The following is a 26,355-nucleotide window of genomic DNA, read 5'->3' as shown; positions in this document are numbered from 1 at the left end:
CGAGTATCCCGGATGGTATGTGCCCTCCCTGGTGCCAGGGTCATGAGATATCTCAGGTTAAGTTCACGACATTCTCAGGAGGGAGGGAGAGCAGCCAGATGTCATGGTTCACATTGAAAAGATGACGAGGTCCTGAAAGGAGAGTTCAAGGAGTTAGGTGCTAGGTTGAAGGACAGGACCTCCAGGGTTGTGATCGCAGGATTGCTACTCATGCCATGTGATAATGAGGTTAGAAATAGGAGGATGATGCAGCTTAACATGTGGCTAAAGACATGATATAGGAGGGAGGGCTTCAAGTTTCGGGATCATTGGTCTCTTCCAGGGAAGGTGGGACCTGTTACAAAGGGATGGTTTGGATCTGAACTGGAAAGGGACTAATATCATGTGGGAAGGTTTGCTAGGCTGCTTCGGTGGGTTTAAACTAGATTTTCTGGGGATGGGAACCAGAGTGCCAGAGCAAATAGAGGTGTGGAGGAGGGAAAAGATAATGTGAAAATTGCATGCTCTGTTAAAGTTAATGGGTGGATATTTTCTCAGGTACGTCTATTTCAATGCAAGGAATATTGTTTGAAAGGCAGTCAAAATTAGACTGGATTGGTACGTGGAATTATGATATTGTGCCATTAGTGAAACTTGGTTTCAGGAAGGAAAGAACTGGCAGCTCAGTGTTCCGGGCTTGTGTTGCTTTAAAAGTGATAAAATGAGGGTGGGGGGGAAATGAAAGAGGGAGGAGTGGCATTGCTTGTCAGGGAAAATATCACAGCTGTGCTCAGGCAGGACAGACCAGAGGGCTCATCTACTGAGGCTATATGAGTGGAGCTGAGGAATGAGAAAGGTATGACCACACTCATGAGGTTGTATTATAGACTACCCAATAGACAGTAAGAATTGGAGGAACAAATCTGTAAAGAGATAGCAGACAGCTGTAGGAAACCTAAGGTTGTGACAGTAGGAGATTTTAACTTTCCACATTGACTGAGGCTCCCATACTGTAAAAGGGCTGGATAGCTTGGAGTTTGTCAAATATGTTCAGGAAAGTTTTCTAAATCAATATATAGAGGTACCAATGAGAGAGGATTCAATACTGGATCTCCTTTTAGGGAATGAGACAGGACAGGTGACAGAAGTGTGTGTAGACGAACATTTTGGGTCCAGTGATCATAATGCCATTAGTTTCAAGTTAATTATGGAGAAGGTTAGGCCTGGGCCTCAGGTTGTGATTCTAAATTGGAATTATGAAAGGAGTTCAGTCGAACAGAGGGATCTGGGAATACAGATACCTAATTCCCTGAACATGGCATAACATATGGATGGGGTTGTAAGATCTTTTGGCATATTGACTTCATAAATCAAAGTATTTCATGTAGGAGTTGGGATGTTATGATAAAGTTGTGTACGACATTGGTGTGACCAAATTTGGGCGTATTGTGTGCAGGTTTGGTCATCTAACACAGGAAAGATATCAATAAGAAAGAAAGAATGCAGAGATGATTTATTCAGAAGTTGCCTGGACTTCAAGAACTGAGTTACAGGGAAAGATTAACAGATGAAAACTTTATTCCCTGGAGCATAGAAGAAGGAAGGGAGATTTGATAGAGGCATTTAAAATTATTAGGGGCTAGGGGGCATAGACAGAATAAATATAGATGGACTTTTTCTACAGAGGGTAGGTGAGATACAAACTAAAGGTCATGGGTTAAGAGTGAAAGGGAAAATGCTTAGGGGGAACTTCACACAGAGAGTGGTTGGAGTGTGGAATGAGCTGCCAGCTGAGATGGTGAATGTGGGCTCAATTTTAACATTTAAGAAGTATTTGGACAGGTACATGGATGGGAGAGATATGGAGGGCTATGAGTCCATATCAGTGGGACTAGGCAAAAAATGGTTCGGCACAGACTAGAAGAGCCAAAGGACCTCTTCCTGTGCTGTAGTGCTCTGTAGTAGCACATTTCGTCTCATCTGATTGATCTCTTTTTTTGGTACAGTTCAGTTTATATAAAAAAAAATCCAAGATTTTGAAAATAAATTCTTCTTTTATCACTAATGTAACAATGATTTTATCAAAATTCAAATTTATGGTCAGAGTACAAACATGACATCACATGCAACTCAGATTTTTATTGCAGACCAGGCAGATTTTCTATTTACTGGTAAATGTATACTGTATTCAAGAAGAAAGATATTTAGACAAAAGAGAAATGTAAACAGACTGCAATGTAGAAAAAGTAAATATTGAGTAATAAATAATGTGCAACATAAATAGTCCTTAAATGAGCCTAAGTCTGTTGTATTGGAGTCTGATGGTTGAGTGGTATTTATCTTGAGGCATCTCTACCTCTTTCCTGATGGCGGCAGCAAGAACAGTGTATGTCCTGGGTGGTTTGGATCCTTGATGATTGCTGCTGGTCTCTGAAGGCAGCATTCCATGTCGATTTTCTCAATGGTGAGGAGAGTTTTGCCTGTGATGTACTGGGCTATGTCCTCTACCTTTTGCAGGGCTTTCCATTCAGACCAGGCCATGATGCAGCCTGTTAGCACTACTTTCCAATACACATCTGTCAAAGTTTTCCAAGGTTTCAGATGACAAGCCAAACCTCTGTAAACTCCTGAGGAAGTAAAGGCGCTGATGTGCTTTCTTCATGATGAGATTAATATGTTGGGTCCAGGAAAGATCTACTGAGATGGTGACTCCCAAGGTTTTAAATTTTCCCCCTCTCTCCACCACTGATCCATCAATAATTACTGGATCTTACACCTCTGGGTTTCCTTTCCAAAAGTGGACAGTCAGCTCTTTAGTCTTGGAGGCATTGAGTGAGAGGTGGTTGTTAGTATACCATTCAGCCAAGTTTGAATTTCCCTCCTGTAAGCTAACTTATTGCCCCGTTTACACAACCCACTACAGTGGTATGATCAGCAAATGGTGTGGTTGTTGCACCAATTCACACGGTCAGAGGGCTAATTAAACTGTCCTGCGGTACTTTGGGCAGATGGCGATTGTGGAGGAGATGTTCTTGCCAATCTCATTGTTTGGGGTCTGGAGTTGAGGAAATCCAGGATCTAATTACACAGTGGGCATTGAGACCCAGGTTTTGCTGTTTGCTGATTAGTTTTGAGGCGATCTACTTTCTGCCTGAAGTATTAGGAAATACAAAAATCTCTTCAGACCTCACCACTCTCCTCCTTTGCTTCCTTCAGTATCCTGTGACAGCTTCCATCAGGCCCTGAGAACTTATTTACCTTAATATTTTTCAAGACATCCAACATGCACTAGAATCTCCATATGGCCTTCCTTGATCTCACCATCATCTGTTTTCACACTGCCAATTACATGTGGGTTTATTGTACACAGTTATCACGCGGTGTGAAACATCCCAACCTGGCAGGGCGAGTTAAGTTCAACTGGGCTCTGACACTTGGTGGGGGCAGATGTCAGAGCCCAGAAGAGTTAAGATTAGCCTTCGGCAGAGTGAAAGCACAACCTACTCTCGAATTGTCACCATTGGAGACATGACCCCCCCCCCCCACCCCCGGTTGCCGATTAACCAGGTTAAATTATGTGCAGTGGGAACTGCTCCTGGGTGCAGCATGCCCAGTAATTTTACCTGCTTCCTCAGAGGGTTGGCAGGGTGAAAGGGGCGCTGTCTTTATCCTTTGTGAATGCTGATTTAGAACCTGCCCATTTACTCTGAGTGCACACATATGTACCTTATTTGTCCATAAATGGACGTGCTCTTCCCCCACTTACCATTTGCTCCTAATATACATATAAAATGCTGCAGGATTCTCCTTAATCCTACTTGCTATGGATATTTCACAGCCCCTTTGAGCCCTTGTTTATATTCTCTCTATTCTTCAAGGGCCTTGTCTGATTTAGTTTCCTAAACTTTACAGATGCTTTCTTTTTGACTCAATTAACAGCATCTTTGTAAAGGTAAAGGTTCCATTATTTGCATTTAGAATGTAACATACATGAAATTCTTTAACTTTTGTCTACGATAAGGCAGACAGAGTCGCCACTTTGTCCAGCGCCCCTCACATCCAAAGTTTCTGAATCTTGCCGTCCTTATCCTTCATGATCATGGAATCATGCCAATCCTAACTCTATAATAATCTGTGTTCAGTTTTGCATGCATTGAAGTTCTAAATTTATTTAGGTAATGCTGGATATTTGACACACATTAATAGAATATTTCACACCTCTCTGATAGTCCAGCATATCCTTCTGCTCCCTTCATGGGATAGCCATCTAAATGATTCTCAGTGATGTACAAACTGACATCAGAATGACTGTTCTCTGAAGAGGCAGTTTGTGTCATCTTGTTATCTATCCCAACAAGTCTACCAAATGATGATCCAATTCAAGACCACTATGAATGCTGATCTCTTTGGAAAGCTCCTCCCATAATCCAGAATCAGGGTGGAGACCCAAAACTAATGCTGCACATTCAGACGACTTGTTGCTTTAATATGCACATAAGAGAGTTTGTTCCCTGCAGTGGTGGAAGAAACTGCCTTGAATTCATTGTGTGGCTCCATATTAGTTTTCACTTCTCTGTGCATTAGAATTTATAGGCCAATCTGATTCCCTTTCCTAGGTCCTGCAAGATTGTGACATTAACATGGATGAGCATCAGTTTAACACTCTGGTTAATGTACTAGGATTGAAGAATCAAGACTTAGATTTCCATGACTTCTCTGCACATTTCAAAGGTAAGCAAAAGATGATCAAGATTGGCTTCATGGTCACCTGAGAACTGGAATGGAGCAAGCTATCCTCAGACATCAGAGATTGCCAGAGAAGATTTTGGGAATGATTTCCCAGGTTCCTTGATATCTTTCTGCATGTTGTTAGGTAGATCAGATAATGATCAAGTTTTTCAGGATTCACCTCAGGGCGGTCTGGTTATCTTGAGTTTCCTTAACTATTTGTCCAAATATAGATGAGTAATGCCAGGTACTTCTTTATATGAAAACACCTTTAATCTAGCCTGCCTAGCCCTCATTGTAACAGTAAGTTTGATGTTTGATGTAAGGATCCATCCGTGATCTACTGCATCTTGCGTTATGCTTATTTGTGTTGATTATTTTGGCTGCCACCTCTTTTTCATCATTGATCTGATGACCAACCAGGCAACCCTGGCACAGCAGATGTGACTCCTCTTCTCAGTCTCCTACAATTATGAAATAGTCCACTTCTGTGGAGAGAGCAGCTTGCTTTCCCCTTTGCTTTCTTCATAGTTCTTTAAAAACAGGAAAAATAAATACTTTGCTATCTTTAAAGTGGTGTCCCATAGTGAAGAGATGCATTGGCTGGGATTAGAAATTAATTACTGCTTGAATGGGTTGGCAAATGCATTCTATTGATCAGGAACCATGCTACAAGGCCTTAAAATCCTCAGGAACAGTTTTGTAGCAATTTTCATGAAATACCATGTCCAGCCTCCATTGACATCAAGTCTTGCTTGGTCTCAATTATCTTAAGGAAATCCAAATGGGCTCGAAGTCCCAGCACCTCTAAAATCAGTAAGGCTATTCTTGTGACTGTACTGTTCAAATTTAGTGTTCCTGCTTGTGAATATACCAATCGCTCAAGCTTTATACCTTACAGAAATATGCTGATAGTTAGAGTTTATTCAAGAGTTTTTTCCACTCAGAACTCAATGTAATTGACTTTCATTGTATAGACAGAAATGACCTGTAATAGCCAGAACTCTGATCCAGTTTCAAATTTAAATTTAGACATACAGCACGGTAACGGGCCATTTTGGCCCACGAGTCTGTGCCACCCAATTAACCTACACCCCAAGTACATTTCAAACAGTGGGAGGAAACCAGAATCCATGGGGAAAACTCACGCAGACACAGGGAGAAAGTACAAACTCCTTACAGACAGCGTGGGATTCCAACTGCCGTCCTAATCGCTGGGCCTGTAAAGCTAATTGCTAATTTCCTGCCCAAATTTCGCAACTAAATTTTAATTTAGTTCATTTTATTGTCTGAGATTAACCTTACTGCCTTGCTTCTCACCGAAACACAAGGAAGAAGTAACTGTCAAAGTAATTGACAACTTATTTGAGCTTGAAGATAAATGTAACCACCAGTGTTTGGAATAAAGCGATGCCTTGTGTATTTTAAAACCTAGCGGTGTCAAAACCATTGGCACAAGGGCTCAACTAAATCTATTTTTCAGATCTGAACTTTAATCTGCATATACAACATGAGTAAATAGTGTAATATGAAGCTGACAGGTTCTTGGTCTGTAACTGTTTCCAATAATTTATCTTTAACATGCAAAGGTTTAGACTCTTAGTTTTTCTCAGGTGAGTCTAATTACACTGGGCAACAATTTTTTTTTTGAAAGGTTTTGATTTCTGAAAATAAATTGGGGATCGTGAGAGACAACTTCAAGCTGAGCACGAAGATAATTTCAGATTCGCTGTATCAGAGAGGAAGTTGGAGAAATATTAATTTTTAGTGAATTTAACCTGTTCAGTTGCATATTGATGCTGATGAATTGTGTTAGTTCAACTGTCCTAAAAAATGTTTTGCTGCTGATTTTCATCTGTACTCAGCATCTGATGCCTCTCTTGTCAGTGTCCAACATAGTTGGTCAGCATTGATGGAGTCCATTTGCCCTGATTCTGCTTTTTCATGGTCACAATGTCTTACTGAAACTACGTGCATCACTGACTGCACCAAGCTCAGCAGGGAAGAAGTTTGAGTGCAAATGCAGAAAATGAATTTTCAATGACAAGTAGACTTAAAAATGTGCCAGGAAATCACAAAAATAGGTTATATCAGAAAATTTTAAGGTGCATTTTCATGATCAGCAGCCAAAAATTCATAAAATACATGGAAAAGTGTTCAGGAAGCAAACTCTTCATTGTCCAGTGTTGTTGTTGATGCCATTTTGAGAGGATACTTGGTGTCGGGTCAAGCATTCCTCTCTCACACAAATAGTAAAACCATCTTTGATACTGAGGCCTCTTGGGGCACTTGTCGTATTTATTTCTTATTTAAGCTGTGGACCATTTCAGGTTAGATGAAGAGATCTTTTACTCAGAGGGAGGTGAACCTTTGGAATTCTCTACCTCAGATGGTTGTGGAAGTTCAGTCATTGTATGAAGATTGATAGATTTCTGGCCATCAAAAGATATTTCCAAAAAATGGTGCTGAAGGAATTCCATCCATGATGTTAATCAATGGTGAACAGGTTTAAGGGGGGCTGGATTATGTATTCCTGCAACTATTTCTCAAGATCTAATCACAAATTTATAAATATGTAATGTATCCATGTATTTATCTGGACTCCAGATTACAGATATGCAATAAAACAATATTCTGATCAAGAAGCTGGCTTTAAAATGAGACGCATGATTGCCAATGATTGCTTTAATCACATCAATGAAAATCTGAAACGTTCATCTTTGGTAAGGACATTTAGCCACTCCTGAGTAAATATTGCCATTTTTAGTTTTACTGTGTGAATGTGTGTGTGTTTTTATGAACAGTTAAGTTTCTGCTTTTTTAAAAATTAGTGAAGAATATTTTCTAATTGCACTCCTGACGCTGGATTATTATCTATTTAATTTTTCTCCAAGGGTCTGCGTTCTTTGTTTGATCAATTAGACCGTAACCATGATGGATTAATTACAATGTACGACTTTCGTACAATGCTGGACCCACTTTCAGTTACGACAATGGAGTATCATCGGTTTTTAGAGACGTTGGGACTTCTGCCTGAGTCAAAACTAAACTATTTGGAATTCATTAAGATAATTAAAATGATAGAGTCCAAGCAAGGCCAGAGCTGGATGAAATCAGCTAACAAGTCAGTGCATAGTATTGCTTTTTAAAACTTTTTTTCCATTTGCATCCATTATATTTGTCTGGAAGAGAATACTTCTTCTTTTAATATAAATAGAAATAATAAAGACTTTAAAATATGAAAATATAGACTAAAACTACATGGGAAATAGGTTCTTTTGGATTTGCAAACATTGGTAGGAAGCAGAACACCTCTTTCTTCAGAAGTGAAGATAATTATCAAAGAGTATATTGATAATGAAGGATTCCATGGTGCTGAGTTTAAAAAATGCTGGAGACTAAAAATGTAAACCATCATTTCAGACAGACAACAGAAAACAGGTGTGAAAAATTTAAAGGTAAAGCCAAAAAGAAGATATGTTTTGTTTCTGTGTTTTACAATTCTTCCCATGTTCTCTTATCCTTAGGTACTGTATGTTTTTCATTTTTCTTTTAAATCTAGATTTTAATGTTAATTTTTGCATTGTGCTAGGAATGATCTAAACCAGCATTCCAACCCGCTCTCAATTAATTTGGATTTGGGAAAAAATTGCAACACAGCATCATCGTTTTTAAGTTTTGTTTTTATATATATAGATCTATATATAGATCTATATATAGATATATATAGATATCTATAGATAATATATATATATATATATATATATATATGTATATATATATTTCTAACACTGTAACTTCAAATTTTGGGAAATTCTTTTTATGTGATTGATAGGATCATTTTCATTTATTTCCAGCTCTATTGATGACACTGATAACCCCTACCTCTTCTGTGAGCAGGCCCATGGCTACCTAGCTAATAAAGCCAAAACAAGGTGGAATGAGCTGAACAAGGTGAGGAGGAAACACAAGTAATTGGTTTGTGGTTTTCTGTCTGTGATTGGTTAAGAAATTGCATTGCCTTGTCTCACAATTTTAAAAATTCTTTACTCTTGTCCTTGTTTCACAAAATTACAGCCTCCTCTTCCCATTTTCTTAATGAAAAATTGTATTGGTTTTAATAATGTGGTCAAGTTTGTTTTGGGTGTAATCAGCATATTCCACCTGTTTCCAGAAATGTTTTGATTCTCCTGTTTAAGAAAAAAAAATCATGAATTAATGCAGTGAATTGTAATTCAAAAAATGCTTTAAAGACATCGTAATGACTGTATTATTTGGTACACAATACAGTTTTGATAACAGAACTAGAAATAGGTTTAACAGTGCATTGTTTAATCTATTTGTGTGTTTTGAATTAAAAAGACTGAAAATAGCCAGAAACATTGCATAATCTATTATTAGTTACATTGATGGATGGTATCAGTTTCTTTGTAAATTAATATATTCAGAAGTTTTTAATATTGTTATCATTGTTTTCAAAATATAACACACTGTGGAAATGGGGGTCAGCTTTTTGACGTGGGGCAGCTGCTTGTGGAATGCTTTGTAATCTAATGCAAAAATAAAACCTGTTAGTGCCAGACTTGCCTTGGGCATTAACGTCACTGATTTCTGCATTGTTTTGATTTATTTTGAGCAAATTCAGCTGCCATTGGAATGTTTTTAAATTTGAGCAAAATCTTCATTCTGAACCATTCCTCATTGTAATTGTTATTAATTATTGCATTTTGTTTCAAAGTTAAATTTTGAACAGGTGATAATATTTTAAATTCAAACCATACAAGATGATTTACAGTGCACCCCTTTCTAGCTCCATTACCAAAACTGCATCTTGTGTGCCAAGAGTACTTTTAATTGCAAATCCTTGGTTGATAAACTAATGAATAGTTGTTTTTTTTCCAGACATTTAATCAAATTGATTCTGAAGGCAACCTCATAGCGGAAAAGAAGGATATAAGGGAACTTTTATGCTGTTCCTTTCTGCCATTTTCACCCAAACAATTTGAAACACTTTGGTCATGGTAATATCATTTCATTCTTCTTTGCCATCCCTTCTGAAATTGACTCTTGTAGTAACTGGAATTGTACCTTGATGAAATGACTTTTCACTGAATTTAAGCTTAGAACGTATGCTTAAAAAATATTCAACTGTGGATGAATTATAACCTAAACCAACATTTGCCTCATTTGGTGTCCATGTGCATTTACTTTGCATTGTAAAATGATACAAGCAGAAGAAACAGATCATTTTCTTGATACCAATATCAGTCTCCTCTGCTGGCCATGATATCAATTCTAGCAAGTTAATTGCAGGACAAAGATAGCATGGAGCACAGATTGTGTTTCAGACTTCCCTTGGATTGATGATATCATTTCCACATTTAATAGTCAATTCAGCTACTAATTCATCAGAGTGTAATGTTTTACAATCTTAAATTATATCTGTGTCATGAAACATTGACTTATTTCCCCATGAACGTTTGTACCTGCAACTGCCTTGTCCTCAAGCACAGGAATTCCCTGTTTATAACTTCTTAATTCTTGCCCCTATCTCGCGTTACTCTGGTCAGGAGGTACGAGAAGTGTGTTTTCATCTCATACCTCATGATTTTTCCCTTGTGAATGACCTTGGAACGTGGTGTTTACGTCACCTTATTATGCCATAAGTGAATTCTTGTCAAACGTTAATGTCGGTGGAAATCAAATTTTCTGTTTTTATTATAATAATAATTAAAAATAGATTCAGATGAAAGCATCAAATGAATTAAGTTGGTAATTAGAAATTTAACACATACAACGTTTATACTTTGGTTTAAAACCTTTTCATTTCTGATATATTGTGTCAGTATTAAGTATCTCCAGATCTGGTGTAGCATGCGTAACCACAGAATGAGAAGGAGGGTAAAGGTCTCTACTCTAGCCTCAATACGTTTTGGTTCAATTTCAAGGTAGCCATTTGACTTGGAACATGCTTACATAATGATTGTATATTAACCTGTATATTACAGAGCTGCACTTAAAAGATTGCTAATTAAATTACTTCCAAAACACATAAAATTACTGAACAATATTTTTGCACTAAAATCCATTTGAAAAGTATTTTAATGTTTGAATATTTTGAAATGTTGCTTATCACTTCAATTTGCTATTTAAGTTGCAAACAAAAATGCAAAAAAATTAATTGAAATACAAATCTAAAGTATGTGTGAGCTCAAAGCTCCCTATCGACCAGTGGTTTTCAAACACCTTAAGTAATCCCTTACTAATCACAAAGCACCTCCACTATAGACGAATGTTTCATTATTTTAGCCAGTTTGCAGCTATTTTCATTTTCCATCTTATAAAGTTGTGTTGTTTTGAAGCTAAAATTGTGTCCAAATGAATGCGATTCACAATTTATCCATACCTCAAACATTACAGGTGCATCTGGGCCAACATACTTTAAAACATACATTTGCCATGTGGACTCTACTGCTATATTAATCAAGTGAAAAAATGAAAATGCAAAATAATTTACCTGGCATGTCACTGAGAAAAGGGAAAAGCAAGTTAATCCAGTTGCTACAAAAATGAACTCTTCGGGAGCATTGGTGTTCTCTTTCTTTTCTTATGTCGTGTAACTTCTGCAGAGGATCCACAAAAAAGTGGCAAAACAACATGAGCATGAGTTTTGACCCCAATGTTCATGGAACCAAAAACACAAAGTCTCTGCAGACAGTCATCCTCAAAGTTTAATTCCGATTAAATAGCCAATGCCTATTATCTGTCCCACAGAACAATTTAGGGGCCTGTCTTTTATTAGTTAATCACTGAGCACACCAGACGAGAGGGACATTAAGACAGTTAACGACTATGACTAGCTCAGTAGATCTTGAGTCTTATTACAGACTCTTGCTGCTAAAATCTGATCTGGCATTGGAAAACTCTTAGGAGTGCCATTTTTCTGGCATAAAACTGAGGCTTTTTGTGCTCTCCTGCTAGATGGAATGATTATTTTGAGTAGGGAGGTTATAAACAATGCACTTACTACTATTTATCCCTTAGTCAGTATCACTAAAGCAGAAAATCTGATCTTTATTGCTGTTTGAGGAAACTTACTGTGTGTAATTATGTGGCATACATCACAGCAGTGACTGAATGTCAAGGAATGCTACATTGAATTAGAAAGTGTTTGGAATACCTTGGGGAAATGAAGCACAATACATCGGTGCCTTTTTTCTACCCTTTTCCTTTACTCTTAATGACATCATTTTAATTTTCTTATACATGTATTTTCTGCTGCTGCAGGTATGATCCAGATAATAAAGGTTTTGTGAGTTACTTTGAGTTTCTGCAAAAGCTTAGGAGTAGGTTTGGATCCCAAGTCCAGACAGACAGAAAACAAATAGTTCCCGTGATGAACAACAACTTAATGAATGAATTCAACAAGCCACACCAGGACTACGCAGATCACACTCAACAAAAGAAATTTCAGACGGGCCAATTTGATATCCATGAGTTCAGAACACAGCTCAAGTAAGTGGAATAGTGCACATTTTCAACTTTTCTTCTTAAAGCAGACAATGAGTTACGGAGGAATGTAAAGCTATTAGTTATGGAATAACTTATCATTGCTTATCGTTGCCACAGTAGAAACCGCAGACTCCAAAGAAGTGATGACATAGCCAATGAGAAGCTACACATCTCAGAAGAACAAACAGTGATTTGGTGTTGTAACCTATCTCTATTCAATATCCTATTTGGATATGTTTGGCCACTAATGTTACAGATTATTTTGGCTGATGTAAGGAATGGCCTACACATATTCCTCTTTGGTGAAAATGACACGTTTGTGCAGAGAGCAGCAAAGGGACAAGGAGGGAAATTTTAGGACCCATCAGCTGCTTAGTCATGAAACTTCAGTGAAGGCGAATATTCAATGCCTTACCATAATGAAGGATAACGGTACATGAGAATGAATGAAATGTGGGAAAAAAATTGAGAAGAAGGAATAGGAATCAAATTGTAGACTGCCAGTATTTCCAACATCAAATTTATGGTGAAGATCACTTAATTGCCAATTTTTCACATATTGTGAAGACAAGTCACAAAAAATTGCTGCTAGAATTATAAATCTGAAATAAAACCAGGAAATGCTGGAATCAGCAAATGTGGTATTTGTGGATAGAGGGAGATAATATTTTAGATTGACTTTTAAACAGGAGTTCCTCCATTTTTCTCTTCAAAGTTTGATGGGACTGATGGTAGATTAAATCCATCTCAATCTGGTTCCCTCCTTGCCTTGGCCCGTGAGCACCTTTGCTCTTCATCTGTTTTGTGAAAGAGATTTCCTGTAACCGTCAGAAATGCCATTTGAAATGTGAGTGGACAGTGCTCGAGAGCTCGTGGAAAATGATAAAAACGAGGACTTCGGTGAGAATACAGTTTGTCAGTTCTTCTGGAAGTTGCAGAGATTGAGTGGAAGTGGCTGTTTGCAGGTAAAGGATTGTCAGACACGTGGGAAGCTTTTTAAAGAAGGATGGGCAGAGTTCAAGGGCAGCGTGTACCTGTTAGAATGAAGGACAAGATTGGGGAATCCTGGATGACCAGAAATATTGAAGCTCTAGTCAAGAAAAAGGAGGCATCTGTCAGTCATAATTAGGTGTGATCAAGTTACTACTTTGAGGACTGTAGAGGAGAAGGGAGTTCACAATCCCACCACTCAATAGCAGGGCTACCTTTGTTTGTCTTTTCAGTGGTTAGTGTAGATGAGATGATGGTTAGAGTTGTCCAAAGCTACTCCTGCGGAATGTGGGGAGCCAGGAAATCTTCCATTGTACCTGACGACTACTCCTGTGGGAAATCTGTACAGCTGCAACTTCTGATGAACCAGATAAAGGCACAGGAGTGGCAGCTGGATCATTCAGGATGCTGAGAACATCACAGACATGAGCCTTAGGATGAGGTGGTCTTGCAGGGAGGAGCTGGGGTGACCGTCTGGAAAAGTACAGGGCAGAAAAAAGTGGACGAGAAGGTGGTGACACGTCGGGTGTATGGTTGCTGGGTCATTCAGAAGGAGATCGTAAAAGAGAGTGTTAATATTTATGAGGGGTAAGGAAAGTATTGGAATGAACTGAAAGGAAATTGGAATTAAAGTTTGAGTGAAGCCAGATGGAGAAGAGCAGCTTTGATTAGAATGTAAAGTGTTACTGCAATGGGTGACTGAAAAGAGCAACTTATTTTTCATTTATTCATGGAGTTTAGGCTAGCACTATGGTTCTCAACCTTTTTTCCCCCACCTTAAGTAATCCCTTACTTAACCACAGAATGCCTATAAGCATTAGGATGGCATTGGTGCTTTGTGTAGGGATTACTTAAGATGGTATGTGAGTGGCTTGAAAAAGGTTGAAAAGCACTGGGCTAACATTTCTTGATTTTTTCCCAAAATTGTTTTCAAAACTCTCAGATGTTTGTACCATGGAAGGAACACATTCAAAATGCACCTTTTTTATGTTCACCCTGCTGTTGAGTTCTATATCCATAACTTTGTTGATTACTGTGCATCGAGGTTCTTTGGGAAATTCTTAAATATGTTATGGCTACTACCTCCTCTCTGCCACCCCAATCCTAGTCGTCATGCATTTGTTGTCTTAATTAAAATAAAACAATTATTTAACTGAAAGAGATTGAAAGGATAAACATTGTGGAGCTCTCTTTTTTAGCTGGAGAGTTAATTGGGGTCAATGTAGTCTGGAGATGGAAAAACATTTCTCTACTCAGAGAATGGAAAGTCTTTGGAATTCTCTACCCAAGAGGATTGTGCATATTAAATTGTTGAAGTAATTATTAGATTTTAGACTCTAAAGGAATAAAGTGATAGTTGAAATGGGAAATTAGACTTTTGAAACATTTGGACCTCCCATAATCTTGCCTCTGTAGCTCCAGATGGCCCATTCCAGCTTCTGCTTCATGTATTCTGAAGTTCATGTTCTGGGGTGGCGGGGGGGAGGGGGGGTGCAAATGGGCCAGTTCATTTAATGATGGAATATTTCCTTCTAAAGGGTTATTTTTAATGTAATGGATTCATGACCATCATATCAGTACTTTTATTTGATGACATACAAGACTCACGGGAATATAAGACACCCCCCACCCACATTTTAGCAGGAGATTGTGGGAAAAATTTGTCTTGGTGTATTTACAGGTAAGCGGGTAAGTTGGTGAATGAATTCCTCCTCAAGGCCCCTTATAGATTACATGTGTGTGTGCCTTCACTCACCTCGATGGAAACCCTCCCGCCTTTGCAAGGCTGCGATGCTGAAGCCTCCATACACATGAGCAACAGCAGTAACACATCCTCCAACCCGCCGCACGCCAGTGCTCAGGCCGCTTCCCCCCACCCCCCCCCCGGGCAAACGCTGATTGATTGGCAGGTCCGCTGGGACCTGCAGGGACAGGAGAGAGAGGATCTGGTCACCAAGGCAATGGACAGGACCCACCGTCATGGGGAGTAGATGACCGATCGCTTGCTTTGAGGGGAGAGCAGTGCCTCAGTGATCAGGCTCCATGCTGAGCCTTTGTTTGACGAGGTTGCCCCCCCCCCCCCCCCCCAGAGCAAATTGAATGAAGAGTTGGGTGGCAGTGAGCAAGTGGCCGATCAAGCTGATTCGAGCCAATTCTTGGGGAAAATAGTGGGTCTTATATACCATCAAATGTGCAATTTTTTTTAAAAAAAATTAAATTCCTATCCTTTATTCTGAGATGTGAGCATTTCTTTGACTATTTCTAAGATTGGTGGTCAAATCTTTGGATTTGTTGTTCTTGCCACCAAGGTGTTACCATGTTTTAAAAATGTTTTGTGACAGAATATGAATGAAAGAATTTTCTTCCATCCAGGAAGAGAAAACTTTCTGAATTATAATTGTGAGAAGTAGCATGCTATTAATTGTGTATGACTACTGGCAAAAATGTTATGGGGGCTTAATAGTAATATATTAACTTCCTGGGTTTTTTTCTCCCCTGTTTGACCTCCAAGAGTTAAATTTCGGGATCATCACAAAGGTTTTAATGAGACCTTTTTTAAACTAGACAAATGTAATGACGGGTGCATAACAATCAGTGATTTTCAGAGGGTGCTGAAGGACCATCATTACCAACTGGGACAAGAACAGCTCAAACAGCTCTTTGTCAGGTACGAGATTAAACAACTGTATATGAATGCAACACAACTTTGGCCCAAGGTAAATCATTATCCAATTGCTGTTTGTGAATTTGGAGAAATTATTTGGAATGCCACTCTTCACAAATATCTCATTGTTGGTTTGCTACCTCTTCTCAAACTTGCTGCTCCAATCAGGCCTCTCAGTTTATTTACTATTCCAACACTTGTCTATCTGAAGATGGAGCCAAAGCAAGTTGTGAGGGAAAGCAAACTGATTCAAGAAGAATGATACTATTCAGTGATGTGCAGTGAAGATGCATTTAATACCATTTATACTCGTGTAATTGTCAAATTGTTTGGACCTTTATGGGCCAAAAATGGGAGGGGGTGGGGTCAACTTTTATATAAGTTCCTGCGTCATTCAAGACATCTGGAGCTTGGATGGCTGGGACCAAGTGGTAAATCCATGGCCATAGCGTCGGGAGCTTGGATGCATGGGCGGCCGGAGCATCGGTAGCTTGGATGCACGGGTGGATGGGGCGTCGAGCTTGGATGCGCGGGTGGCCGTAGCATCGGGAGCTTGGATTACACAAGTATATAGGGTAGTTTTAATAGTTCCATTCATTTTGGGGAAATTGAAATGTGTATTAAATGACTTTCAGTTTGTGCTATTAATTGTGTAATGTCCCTGTTGGTGTCAAAAACGGGGCAAAGTAATACTGGGTGACAGGATCACGTTTTTTTTTTAAGAACATTACAGCACAGTACAGACCCTTCAGCCCATAATGTGCCAACCTATGTAAACCTGCTCCATTACAATTCCTCACTTCAGACCATAACCCTCCATTTTTCTTACTTTCATGTATCTGAGTCTTTTGAATGTCCCTATCATACAAGCTTCCACCACCACCCTCAGCAATGCATTCCAGTCACCCACCACTCTCTGTGCCCACCTTACTGGAAAACAAATGGAACTCCAGATGCTGGGATCTGAAACAAAAACAAAATTATTGCCGGAGCTCATCCAATCGAGCATCTTCTGTAGTAAAAGAAACCAGTTAATGTCTCAGAGAGAAAAAAAACATTTATCATTCTGATAAAAGCTTTCAATCTGAAATCAGAACTAGTTACTCTTTCCATTAAGTGACTAAATTCTCCCAGCATTTCTATTTTTGTGTTATATCCTAGAGTTAGGCAGAGGTACCCTGAGTATTATATACCACAATCATACACTGAGAAATTCACCAGTTCACTGTCCAGTTAAAAAATGTCAAATTTGTCCCCATCAATACAGGACATCTTAGTCTAGACTTAGACTTTAAAGCCAATTCTAACATAGCCTCTTGAATTCTCATTGCTAGGTTCCTGTCTCAGCCAGCAAAATGTAGAGTTTGACACCTGCTTCCAGGGGATCTTCAGATTTATTGTCAGAGTACATACATGACATCACATACATCCCTGAGATTCCCGCGGGCATGGCAGAATCACCACTAATTAGTGGTGCATAAACTAAACTGTAGACAGCGTAAAATGTAAACAAATAAGAGATGTAAACAAACTGACTGTCGAATACAGAGAGGACAAAAGAAAATCTATAACATGCACAATTAAGAATCTGTGAAGAGTCTGTGATTGTGTTTGCCATCTGATGGTGGTGATCTTCAGCTATGTTTTGGGAAAATCCCAAAGGTTAGGCCACGCATCAAATTGAATTGTTCATTGTTGCGTGAACCAAGATGCAGCGGCGGGAAAACTATATTTGGTGTCATTTCCATTCAAGCCTGTCCTTGAATACAATGGGTGATGCAGAATATGCAGTCATTTCACTCCCCCTTATCTGGAGGGGATATGTTCCAAGATCCCCAGCGGATGTCTGAAAGCACAGTTAGTGGCGAACCCTATACAGCATATGCCCTGCTTACCATCCATGATATGTCCTGTGAAATTGGGTGTTATGGAATATGGACATTGTGCGAACACCACATTATATACTAACAAAACTATAAGGGATGCTGTAGTGTACCTGTAAACTTTTTATTTGTGAGTAGAGATCAATGTGGGGTCCGACATAGGGCTGTGGGGAGAGAGTGGGGCAGTGGGATCAGAGTGGGGGCTGACATAGAGCTGTGGGGAGAGAATGGGGCAGTGGGATCAGAGTGGGGGCTGACACAGGGCTGTGGGGAGAGAATGGGGCAGTGGGATCAGAGTGGGGGCTGACACAGGGCTGTGGAGAGTGGGGCAGTGGGATCAGAGTGGGGGCTGACACAGGACTGTGGGGAGTGGGGCAGTGAGATCAGAGTGGGGGCTGACACAGGGCTGTGGGGAGTGGGGCAGTGGGATCAGAGTGGGGGCTGACACAGGGCTGTGGAGAGTGGGGCAGTGGGATCAGAGTGGGGGCTGACACAGGGCTGTGGGGAGAGAATGGGGCAGTGGGATCAGAGTGGGGGCTGATACAGGGCTGTGGGGAGTGGGGCAGTGGGATCAGAGTGGGGGCTGACACAGGGCTGTGGGGAGAGAATGGGGCAGTGGGATCAGAGTGGGGGCTGACACAGGGCTGTGGGGAGAGAGTGGGGCAGTGGGATCAGAGTGGGGGCTGACACAGGGCTGTGGGGAGAGAATGGGGCAGTGGGATCAGAGTGGGGGCTGACACAGGGCTGTGGGGAGTGGGGCAGTGGGATCAGAGTGGGGGCTGACACAGGGCTGTGGGGAGAGAATGGGGCAGTGGGATCAGAGTGGGGGCTGATACAGGGCTGTGGGGAGTGGGGCAGTGGGATCAGAGTGGGGGCTGACACAGGGCTGTGGGGAGAGAATGGGGCAGTGGGATCAGAGTGGGGGCTGACACAGGGCTGTGGAGAATGGGGCAGTGGGATCAGAGTGGGGGCTGACACAGGGCTGTGGGGAGAGAATGGGGCAGTGGGATCAGAGTGGGGGCTGACACAGGGCTGTGGGGAGAGAATGGGGCAGTGGGATCAGAGTGGGGGCTGACACAGGGCTGTGGGGAGAGAATGGGGCAGTGGGATCAGAGTGGGGGCTGACACAGGGCTGTGGGGAGAGAATGGGGCAGTGGGATCAGAATGGGGGCTGACACAGGGCTGTGGGGAGAGAATGGGGCAGTGGGATCAGAGTGGGTGCTGACACAGGGCTGTGGGGAGAGAATGGGGCAGTGGGATCAGAGTGGGGGCTGACACAGGGCTGTGGGGAGAGAATGGGGCAGTGGGATCAGAGTGTGAGCTGACACAGGGCCGTGGGGAGAGAATGGGGCAGTGGGATCAGAGTGGGGGCTGACACAGGGCTGTGGGGAGAGAATGGGGCAGTGGGATCAGAGTGGGGGCTGACACAGGGCTGTGGGGAGAGAATGGGGCAGTGGGATCAGAGTGGGGGCTGACACAGGGCTGTGGGGAGAGAATGGGGCAGTGGGATCAGAGTGGGTGCTGACACAGGGCCGTGGGGAGAAAATGGGGCAGTGGGATCAGAGTGGGGGCTGACACAGGGCTGTGGAGAATGGGGCAGTGGGATCAGTATGGGGACAGATGCAGGGCTGTGGGGAGAGAGTGGGATCAGTATGGGGACAGATGCAGGGCTGTGTGGAGAGAGTGGGGCAGTCAGATCAGTTTCGGACTGCGGGTAACTGAAACTGCAGAAAGCAGGAATGCGGATAAGGGGGACCACTGTAGTGTTACAAAGAAAGTGTTGAGTTATAAACAGTAACTGCTACTGAGAAGTTCATTCAGTTGGTCATAATAGCAGGGAAGAAACTGTCCTTGATCTGGTGATGTGCTCAGGAATCCAAGTCTAGCCTATCTGGAGGAAGCAGTGGTGGGCTGGGCTGCAGTTGCCCATCAGGATCTAGACCAGGGGTGGCCAAAATGCCCTGATTATTGGCCACATACAGAAAAATATAAGACTCACAGGCCAAAAAATTTCAAGCTGTGCAGTTGTCAACCAGTTATACTGCAAGAAAAAAAATGTTTAGATCAGAAAACTCCTGTGCCATCAAAAATTCATTTTCTATGAAAATAATGATATGACAGTACTGAGCAGTTTAACTGTTGACATAAGATGTGCTCACACATTGCAGTAGGCAATTCTGTATCTGCTGCTCTTACATTTAATTTAAATGAATACAATAAAACTCTTTTAAAAACTCTCATTCAAAAAGCAGTGCAAATTTAAAAAAAGATCAAGAAAGGTACAAGGGATCTCCAACATTCCTACACAACTCTTAGTGAATACAGCTCATGGCCCAAGTGTCAACCTTATTGATTATAATGCAATGAATAAATCTGTAGATACGTTATTAAAGATAACGTAGCGTATGGTGCAGTGAACAAAGCACAACGGAAGTCGTCTGTGAGCTGAACCAACAGAATTTTTAATTGGAACCTTCGCAGGAGTTTAAATAAATTCAATTGGCACGCTATCAACATCACCTGACCTTGGAAGTTGCCTGCCTCCCAGTCCTTAGCGCCCCTCCACCCCCAACGACACTGGAAACTTCTGATCCTGTGGGGGCCCGCAATTACAGATGCAGGTTCGATAATGGAGTGGGGCAGTTCACCACAATAAGTTATTAAATTAATAAATTCCTTGCAAATCAAAAAACTTGTTTCCCCTTGACTTCTGTGAAAATATATTCATTTTCCCACGGGGTCTGAAATTTTCGGCACTCCCTTGGATTTTTCCATCTTTTTGGTTTTGCATTTTTAATCAATTTAGGTAAACTTTTTTTTAAACTGAGGTAAAGGTTTTCATCGATGAGTAACATTGCAATGGTCGGTCTCATCATTGATCAAAATAGCAGCAACATTTAGTGTTGAAAATGAGAAGTACAATGTACATTCAGTGCAATTTATGGTAAGAGAATATGTCCTAATCGGCCATGTTACATTTTATTTTTAAAATTTCACCCTGGGCCACTTAAAAATGGGCAGCGGGCTGCAGTTTGGCCATCCCTGAGAGCCTAAACAAGTTTAATTTTTATTTAGCTTGGCGTATTTTTTTTTCCGTTTGATGTGTTATTTTGCAAGGTTATTTTTCCTGCTTTTGCCTGTAATGCTGTCACTTGGGATGGGCATTCTTCTTGTCTTTAGAGACCTGGAGAAATTTCAAAGGGGAATGTGGAGGCAAAGAGTCCTCTCCAGTTCTTTCAGGCTCATTGGTGCAGAAGGTTTGTCCGATGAGCTTGACTCTAGAGAACCAATTAGAGATGAGACACAGGCATAAAATAGCTGAATACTTGATTTTTCAAAATTGTCTCATGATTTTGTGTTGCGTGAAAATTGAACCAAAAAAATTGTATTGGAAAACAAACCGATTAAAGAAGAATGATTTATTCATTGATCTGCAGTGAAGATGCAGATAATATAATTGATGATCCCAGTATATCATTTTAATTGTCCCATTCATTATGGGAAAATTGAAATGTGTATTAAATGTCTTTCAGTTGATGCTATTAGTTACTTGTGTGAAGAACTGAATGTAATATCACTGCCAGTGTTAAAAAGCGAGGCAAAGTAATTGTGGGGTGTCAGGGTAGAATATTACAGCACAGCACAGGCCCTTCAGCCCACAATGTTACCTATGTAAACCTACTCCTCAACAATCTAATTTTCCCTACTTCACACACATAACCTTCTATTTTTCTTACACCCATGAGTCTCTCTAAAAGTTTTTTGACAGTCCCTATTGTAGCAGCTTCCCCAGGCAATGCATTCCAGGCACCCACCATCTGTGTATATTTTTTTTAAAGAACACACAATTTACCTCTGACATCTCCCCTAAACTTTGTTGGCCATCTGTCATAAATTGAATTTAATATTGGGAACTAGAGTTGGTACAGTGAATATGCTCAACAAAATATATCGTGCTTGTCAGAATGGAAGAACATTACTCGCTAAACATCCGAGCTGTCTAGGAGCTGATGTCAATAAAGTGATCTGATATGTTCAAGTCTTAATTTTTTGAAATGTACTCATCAAAAGAGGGAAGCAGCTTATACTTAGGAAATTTGTATTTATTAACTCATGTTATGTAGAAATGGCATTGAACTTTTTGTAAAATTCCTCTCTTGCTTCCCACTGTCCCCTATCCTCCATCATCCCCTCACTTTACTCAGGTTGGAAATCCCACTGTACAACAACAAATTTTCATATTCTCATTTCTTGCGAGCCATTGAGGATAATGAAGACACGGCTTCAAAGTGTGGGTCAAAATTTGCGTTCATTCCACGTGAAAACCTTGAAGACCCATGTCCAGAGAAAGTGATCACAAAACTGAAGGAAGTTGTCATCAAATCCTATGGGGCACTGTTCAAGGTGAGTGTTCTTTCTTCTTGAGTTTTGACGTAATTTTCAGCGTTACAGCCGTAGGATACATGTAATATTGTGCATAACCAAAACTGACTGCTGAACCAAAATGTTATTTTTAAACAGAAACCTCGTTCCTTTAGTTGTCCAAAACAGTTCTATTAAATGGGGGCTAGGTTTTCCTAATTCACATTATTTTGTCTGACTTGGGGTTTGTATTCTGGAGATGGGATTCACTAGCAACAAAACTTTGATCAGCAAAATCATAAATGATTGCAGTAATATAGTTGGGTCATTCTTGTAGTGCACAGTACCTTAGCTCCATGTTGTGATATATGAAGAAGGGGTCTGTATTTTCTGAGTTGGTTTCGTTGTTCTCACAGTAGAGATACGCCATTCTCCCAAGTTCACATCATGCACATGTCTGAAGAACTTCCTACTGACTGTAGTATTGGCCCAAACATGAAGGACCCATGATTGTGTCATCTGGACAGCCAGAGCACTGTTCACATGACAGGAAAGGACAGGGTAAACCTTCAACAGACAATAAAGCCATGTAGGATGTTAGCCATTTTCAAAGGTGCCAAGGCTTACTGAATGTCCTGAGAGTCAGAAGAATTCCACTGAGCTTCTGGATTTTGAGTTAGGTTTCACCCACAGTCGGCAGCAGAATTCAGCTTGGAAATCAATGACCAGCCTGGCCAGTATTTTTACAGGAGGGACAGATTTGCCAGCATCTTCAAGAGTAACTTCCCAGGTGTTTCTGTCTTGGACTCCAGTGACCCCCATTCCACGGTCACACAGAGCTACTCTCATTACCCACACTGGCTACCTTCCCAAATTCAGCAAAGTGGCGTGTGGGTGAGAAATTGCTTTTTGATCTGCGGAACTCGGAGTGGCCCTTGATTAAGATTAGATGTGGTTGATTGAGGAGAAAGTTGAGGTTATGGGAGGTGTAGGGCTTGGGTTGTATTCCTCTGTCTCTCAAGCTATTTTAATACAAATGTAAAAAAAAAATTATTGAAATGCCTGTCCTGCTTCTCATCCCTCTCCTAACTGGAAGCTCCAAAATTAAGATTGCAGTTTGAATGTGATAGAGGCTGGTGCATCATTGGGACCACGATCACCACATTTATGGAAGGACTTTGCCAGCTTAGAGGTAATTTTTCTGTTTCTGTGGAAGATAAAGTAAAAAGGGGAAAACAGTGATTCAGGTTAGATGTTGCTGAATAGGTTATTGTGTGGAGCAGTCTCCATCTCTTTAGAAGAGTTAGGGTTAAAATCAATCTTGGCGAATGTCTCAAGATCCTTGGGACATTGGGCCCATGGATGGTGCAATTTTGTACCATTACATATATAGCTTGTTCACATTAGACTGAATTGATCAACACAGGTCCAGTTTCAATAATTAATCCTGAGGTATTATAGGCTCCATCCTCCGTTAAGACTGACAATCTGCTCACAACTGTCAGTTAAGTTATTCACAATCTATCTTTGAAGGTTGTTGCTAACATGCCTCTTCCTCTAGATGGAGGAAACCTTTTGAGAATCACTAATGCATGGCCTAGTAACGGTATGTTACTCGACAGCTTGTTGCGAGTTCTGCCATGTAAATTTCTCTATCACCAGTAAACTTTTCCACAGTCAGATTATTTGTTTCTTCTTAGCAGGTTTCTCCCACTCTTTCTTTCCCCCACCCACCCTCACCACTTTCATTCCATCTCCCGTTCTCCCAGATTTGTGATCCAGTTTGTTGCATAGTCTAATGGTTCTGGGGTCAGATGAGTGATCCAGAGATTGTAGATCCCACAGTGGAAAGTTTCATAGTAACTTGATAATTCTGATAGCACAAAAGAAAGGGACCATCAAAACATTATGGTTGGTATCAATACTCAAAAATTGTCTCTTCCATTCAAGAGAAATTATCTTTCACTTCTTATGTTATTTCAGTTACTCAGTGGTTGACATGATGCCTAGTGGATTGGTAGCACTGGAGAATATGTATTGCCTTGTCTATGTACTTTTGTCTCTTTCCAAGAATCCTTTGAAGCTTGTGTGTGGGGCCTGTTCTCAGAATTTGAGTATTGTCATTGATTCTCCAAGTTGCATCACTAATGATAGGCAAACATAACAGGCCATTGGATAGAGAAAAGAGCTGAGACTCTTGCATCTGGCAAGAAAAAACGGAGAGCAAAGGGAATTATATTGATAGAAGAAAGAATGTTTGGAATAGCATCGAGTAGATAGTTTCGAGAGGAAAAAACAAATCCGCCAACAAAAAAGGAAAATTTGGGCTATTAAACTTTATAAAACATGCACATCTAGCACTGATGAAAATCACTATAGATCTCAAGCAGAAATATAAAGGAAAAGATGATGTGTGTAATGATGGTGCACATGAATCATTGGATAGATATTCGATTACCAAATGTTTTCCAAACTATGTGAATTCTATTTTGCTCCATGCCCTTGAAACAATCATCATCTGTTTTCTAATAATTCTTCACCTAATGTTAGCTCTGTGATTATTTCTTTACAAATTTGAATGTAAAATTGTTGAGCGCACAGGTAGTCCCTGACTTATGACCATCCGCACATACGACCAAATTTATATTTAAAAATATATGAAATTTATGCAGTTTATGTTGTATTTCACCAAATATAATGGATACAGGGCAGAAAAGAGCCAAAATGTGTGTACTCATGTTTCGGGGCTGGGTACGACCATCTTGATTCCTGTACATGCGTGGGGGGTTCGTGTATTGGTGTTCGGTTGGCGTATGCATGAGAGTTAAGGGTGCAAATTCAAAATTGTCAGTGCACTTAACTCTTGTGCATATGCTAACTGAACTCCAATACATGAACTTCCAAAGGCCCGCGTGGATGTGCCAACCGAAGACTCGCAAGATGACAGCGCTCAGCTCTGGGACCCCAGAACGCCAACTAACAAGGTAAGCATGGACCAGAAAGTGGAAAGATTCACCAAGGTGGATTGATAAATTCAGGAAGCTTTTACGTTGTTATCGTCAAATGTACAATGATAAAAAAAGGTTTAATTAAAAAGTTTGCTTTAAGATTTGGACACAATTCTGACTTGCATCCATTCTGAGATTCAACCGGTTTTTTGGTCCCATTATGGTCGTAAGTCAGGGACTACCAGTAATTAATGTTTCCAAATACTTCTCAGTTTAATTTTTGTGATTTCTCTCCTCTAAATTATCTCAGTATTTGATCAGCTACATAGCAAAACTTCACAGCCAGAGTTTATGCCAAAGACCACATTTGAATTTCAGATAAAGCAAATTGAAAATATTTTTAAAACTTTAAAAACTTGTTCATAGGACAACCAGTTACTGTGGTAATGTTGTTAAAGATGTAATGAATCCTCTAAAATGTGCAGATTGTCCAACAGCTCCTGATAAAATCAACTCCCTGTTCTAAAACAAACTACAGCTGCCCAAAGTCTTTGCAGCAGTTTTTGATCAGGAATTCCTTCCCTGACTCGCCACCTTCCAACCTCTCTCTCTCTCTGCTTCTTCAAACCTCACTGTAACCAAATTGCTTGTCACTGTCTACAATCTTTTTTTTTGTACTCTTGTTTATAAAGCTACAGATAAATGGCTTTAGATTCGATAAATGGCAAGTTGTTGTTTTCTAACTAGCAGCTATGTGCAAGACATTGAGACTTGGACTACCAGCCTTGATTTGATTTTTGAGACTTATTGCTCCAATTGCATGTCTGACATTTCACTCTGTAAAGCAAAAAGGTCTACAATCAGTGACGAGGTTGTAGATAGCAGAAGCTAAAGTTTCTGATGGTAACTAAGGAGTCTTCAGATGCTGAACTAGAGCAATATACAGAAGTTCTGGAGGAACTCAGCAGGTCATGCAGCATACTGTTGCATTCCATGGATGCTCTGTGATCTGCTGAGTTCCCCCAGGGCTTCTGTGTATTGCTCTGAAGGTTCTGTCACCTGGTATTGAAAGGAGCTGACTATCAAAGAAATTTAAAATCATTTGATGTAAATACTCAAAATGATTGTACATGATTAATTGTTATAAAAGACAAATGGTCCCCAAAACATGTTTCACTAATATAATTTAATTAAAGCATTGCTATAATTTAAAAGTATACAAGAAAATGTCTTACTCTGGTAGCCAGTCAGGATGCTCTCGATCGAGCTCCTATATAGGGTTGACATA

General features: G+C 40.3%; 1 protein-coding gene across 4 annotated transcripts in view; it reads left to right on the top strand.

The window, feature by feature from the left end:
• efcab6 (EF-hand calcium binding domain 6) overlaps positions 1-26,355 on the top strand; it is a 100,276-nt gene that overhangs the window by 42,871 nt on the left and 31,050 nt on the right. For all 4 annotated transcript variants that reach the window (XR_011346579.1, XR_011346578.1, XM_069903406.1 and 1 more), the window contains exons 16-23: positions 4,596-4,710; positions 7,315-7,430; positions 7,602-7,831; positions 8,565-8,661; positions 9,610-9,728; positions 11,995-12,222; positions 15,722-15,877; positions 21,963-22,161. Coding sequence is in view for 2 of the 4 variants with exons in the window: in XM_069903406.1 (XP_069759507.1) it covers positions 4,596-4,710; positions 7,315-7,430; positions 7,602-7,831; positions 8,565-8,661; positions 9,610-9,728; positions 11,995-12,222; positions 15,722-15,877; positions 21,963-22,161 (1,260 nt within the window). In the remaining 2 variants the exon portion in view is untranslated. The remainder of the gene's footprint in view (positions 1-4,595; positions 4,711-7,314; positions 7,431-7,601; positions 7,832-8,564; positions 8,662-9,609; positions 9,729-11,994; positions 12,223-15,721; positions 15,878-21,962; positions 22,162-26,355) is intronic.

The sequence above is a fragment of the Narcine bancroftii genome, chromosome 11, assembly GCF_036971445.1.
Source record: "Narcine bancroftii isolate sNarBan1 chromosome 11, sNarBan1.hap1, whole genome shotgun sequence".
NCBI classification, from domain to species: domain Eukaryota; kingdom Metazoa; phylum Chordata; class Chondrichthyes; order Torpediniformes; family Narcinidae; genus Narcine; species Narcine bancroftii.
The sequence above is the reverse complement of the archived record's forward strand: the minus strand, read 5'-3'. Positions and strand labels throughout refer to the sequence as shown.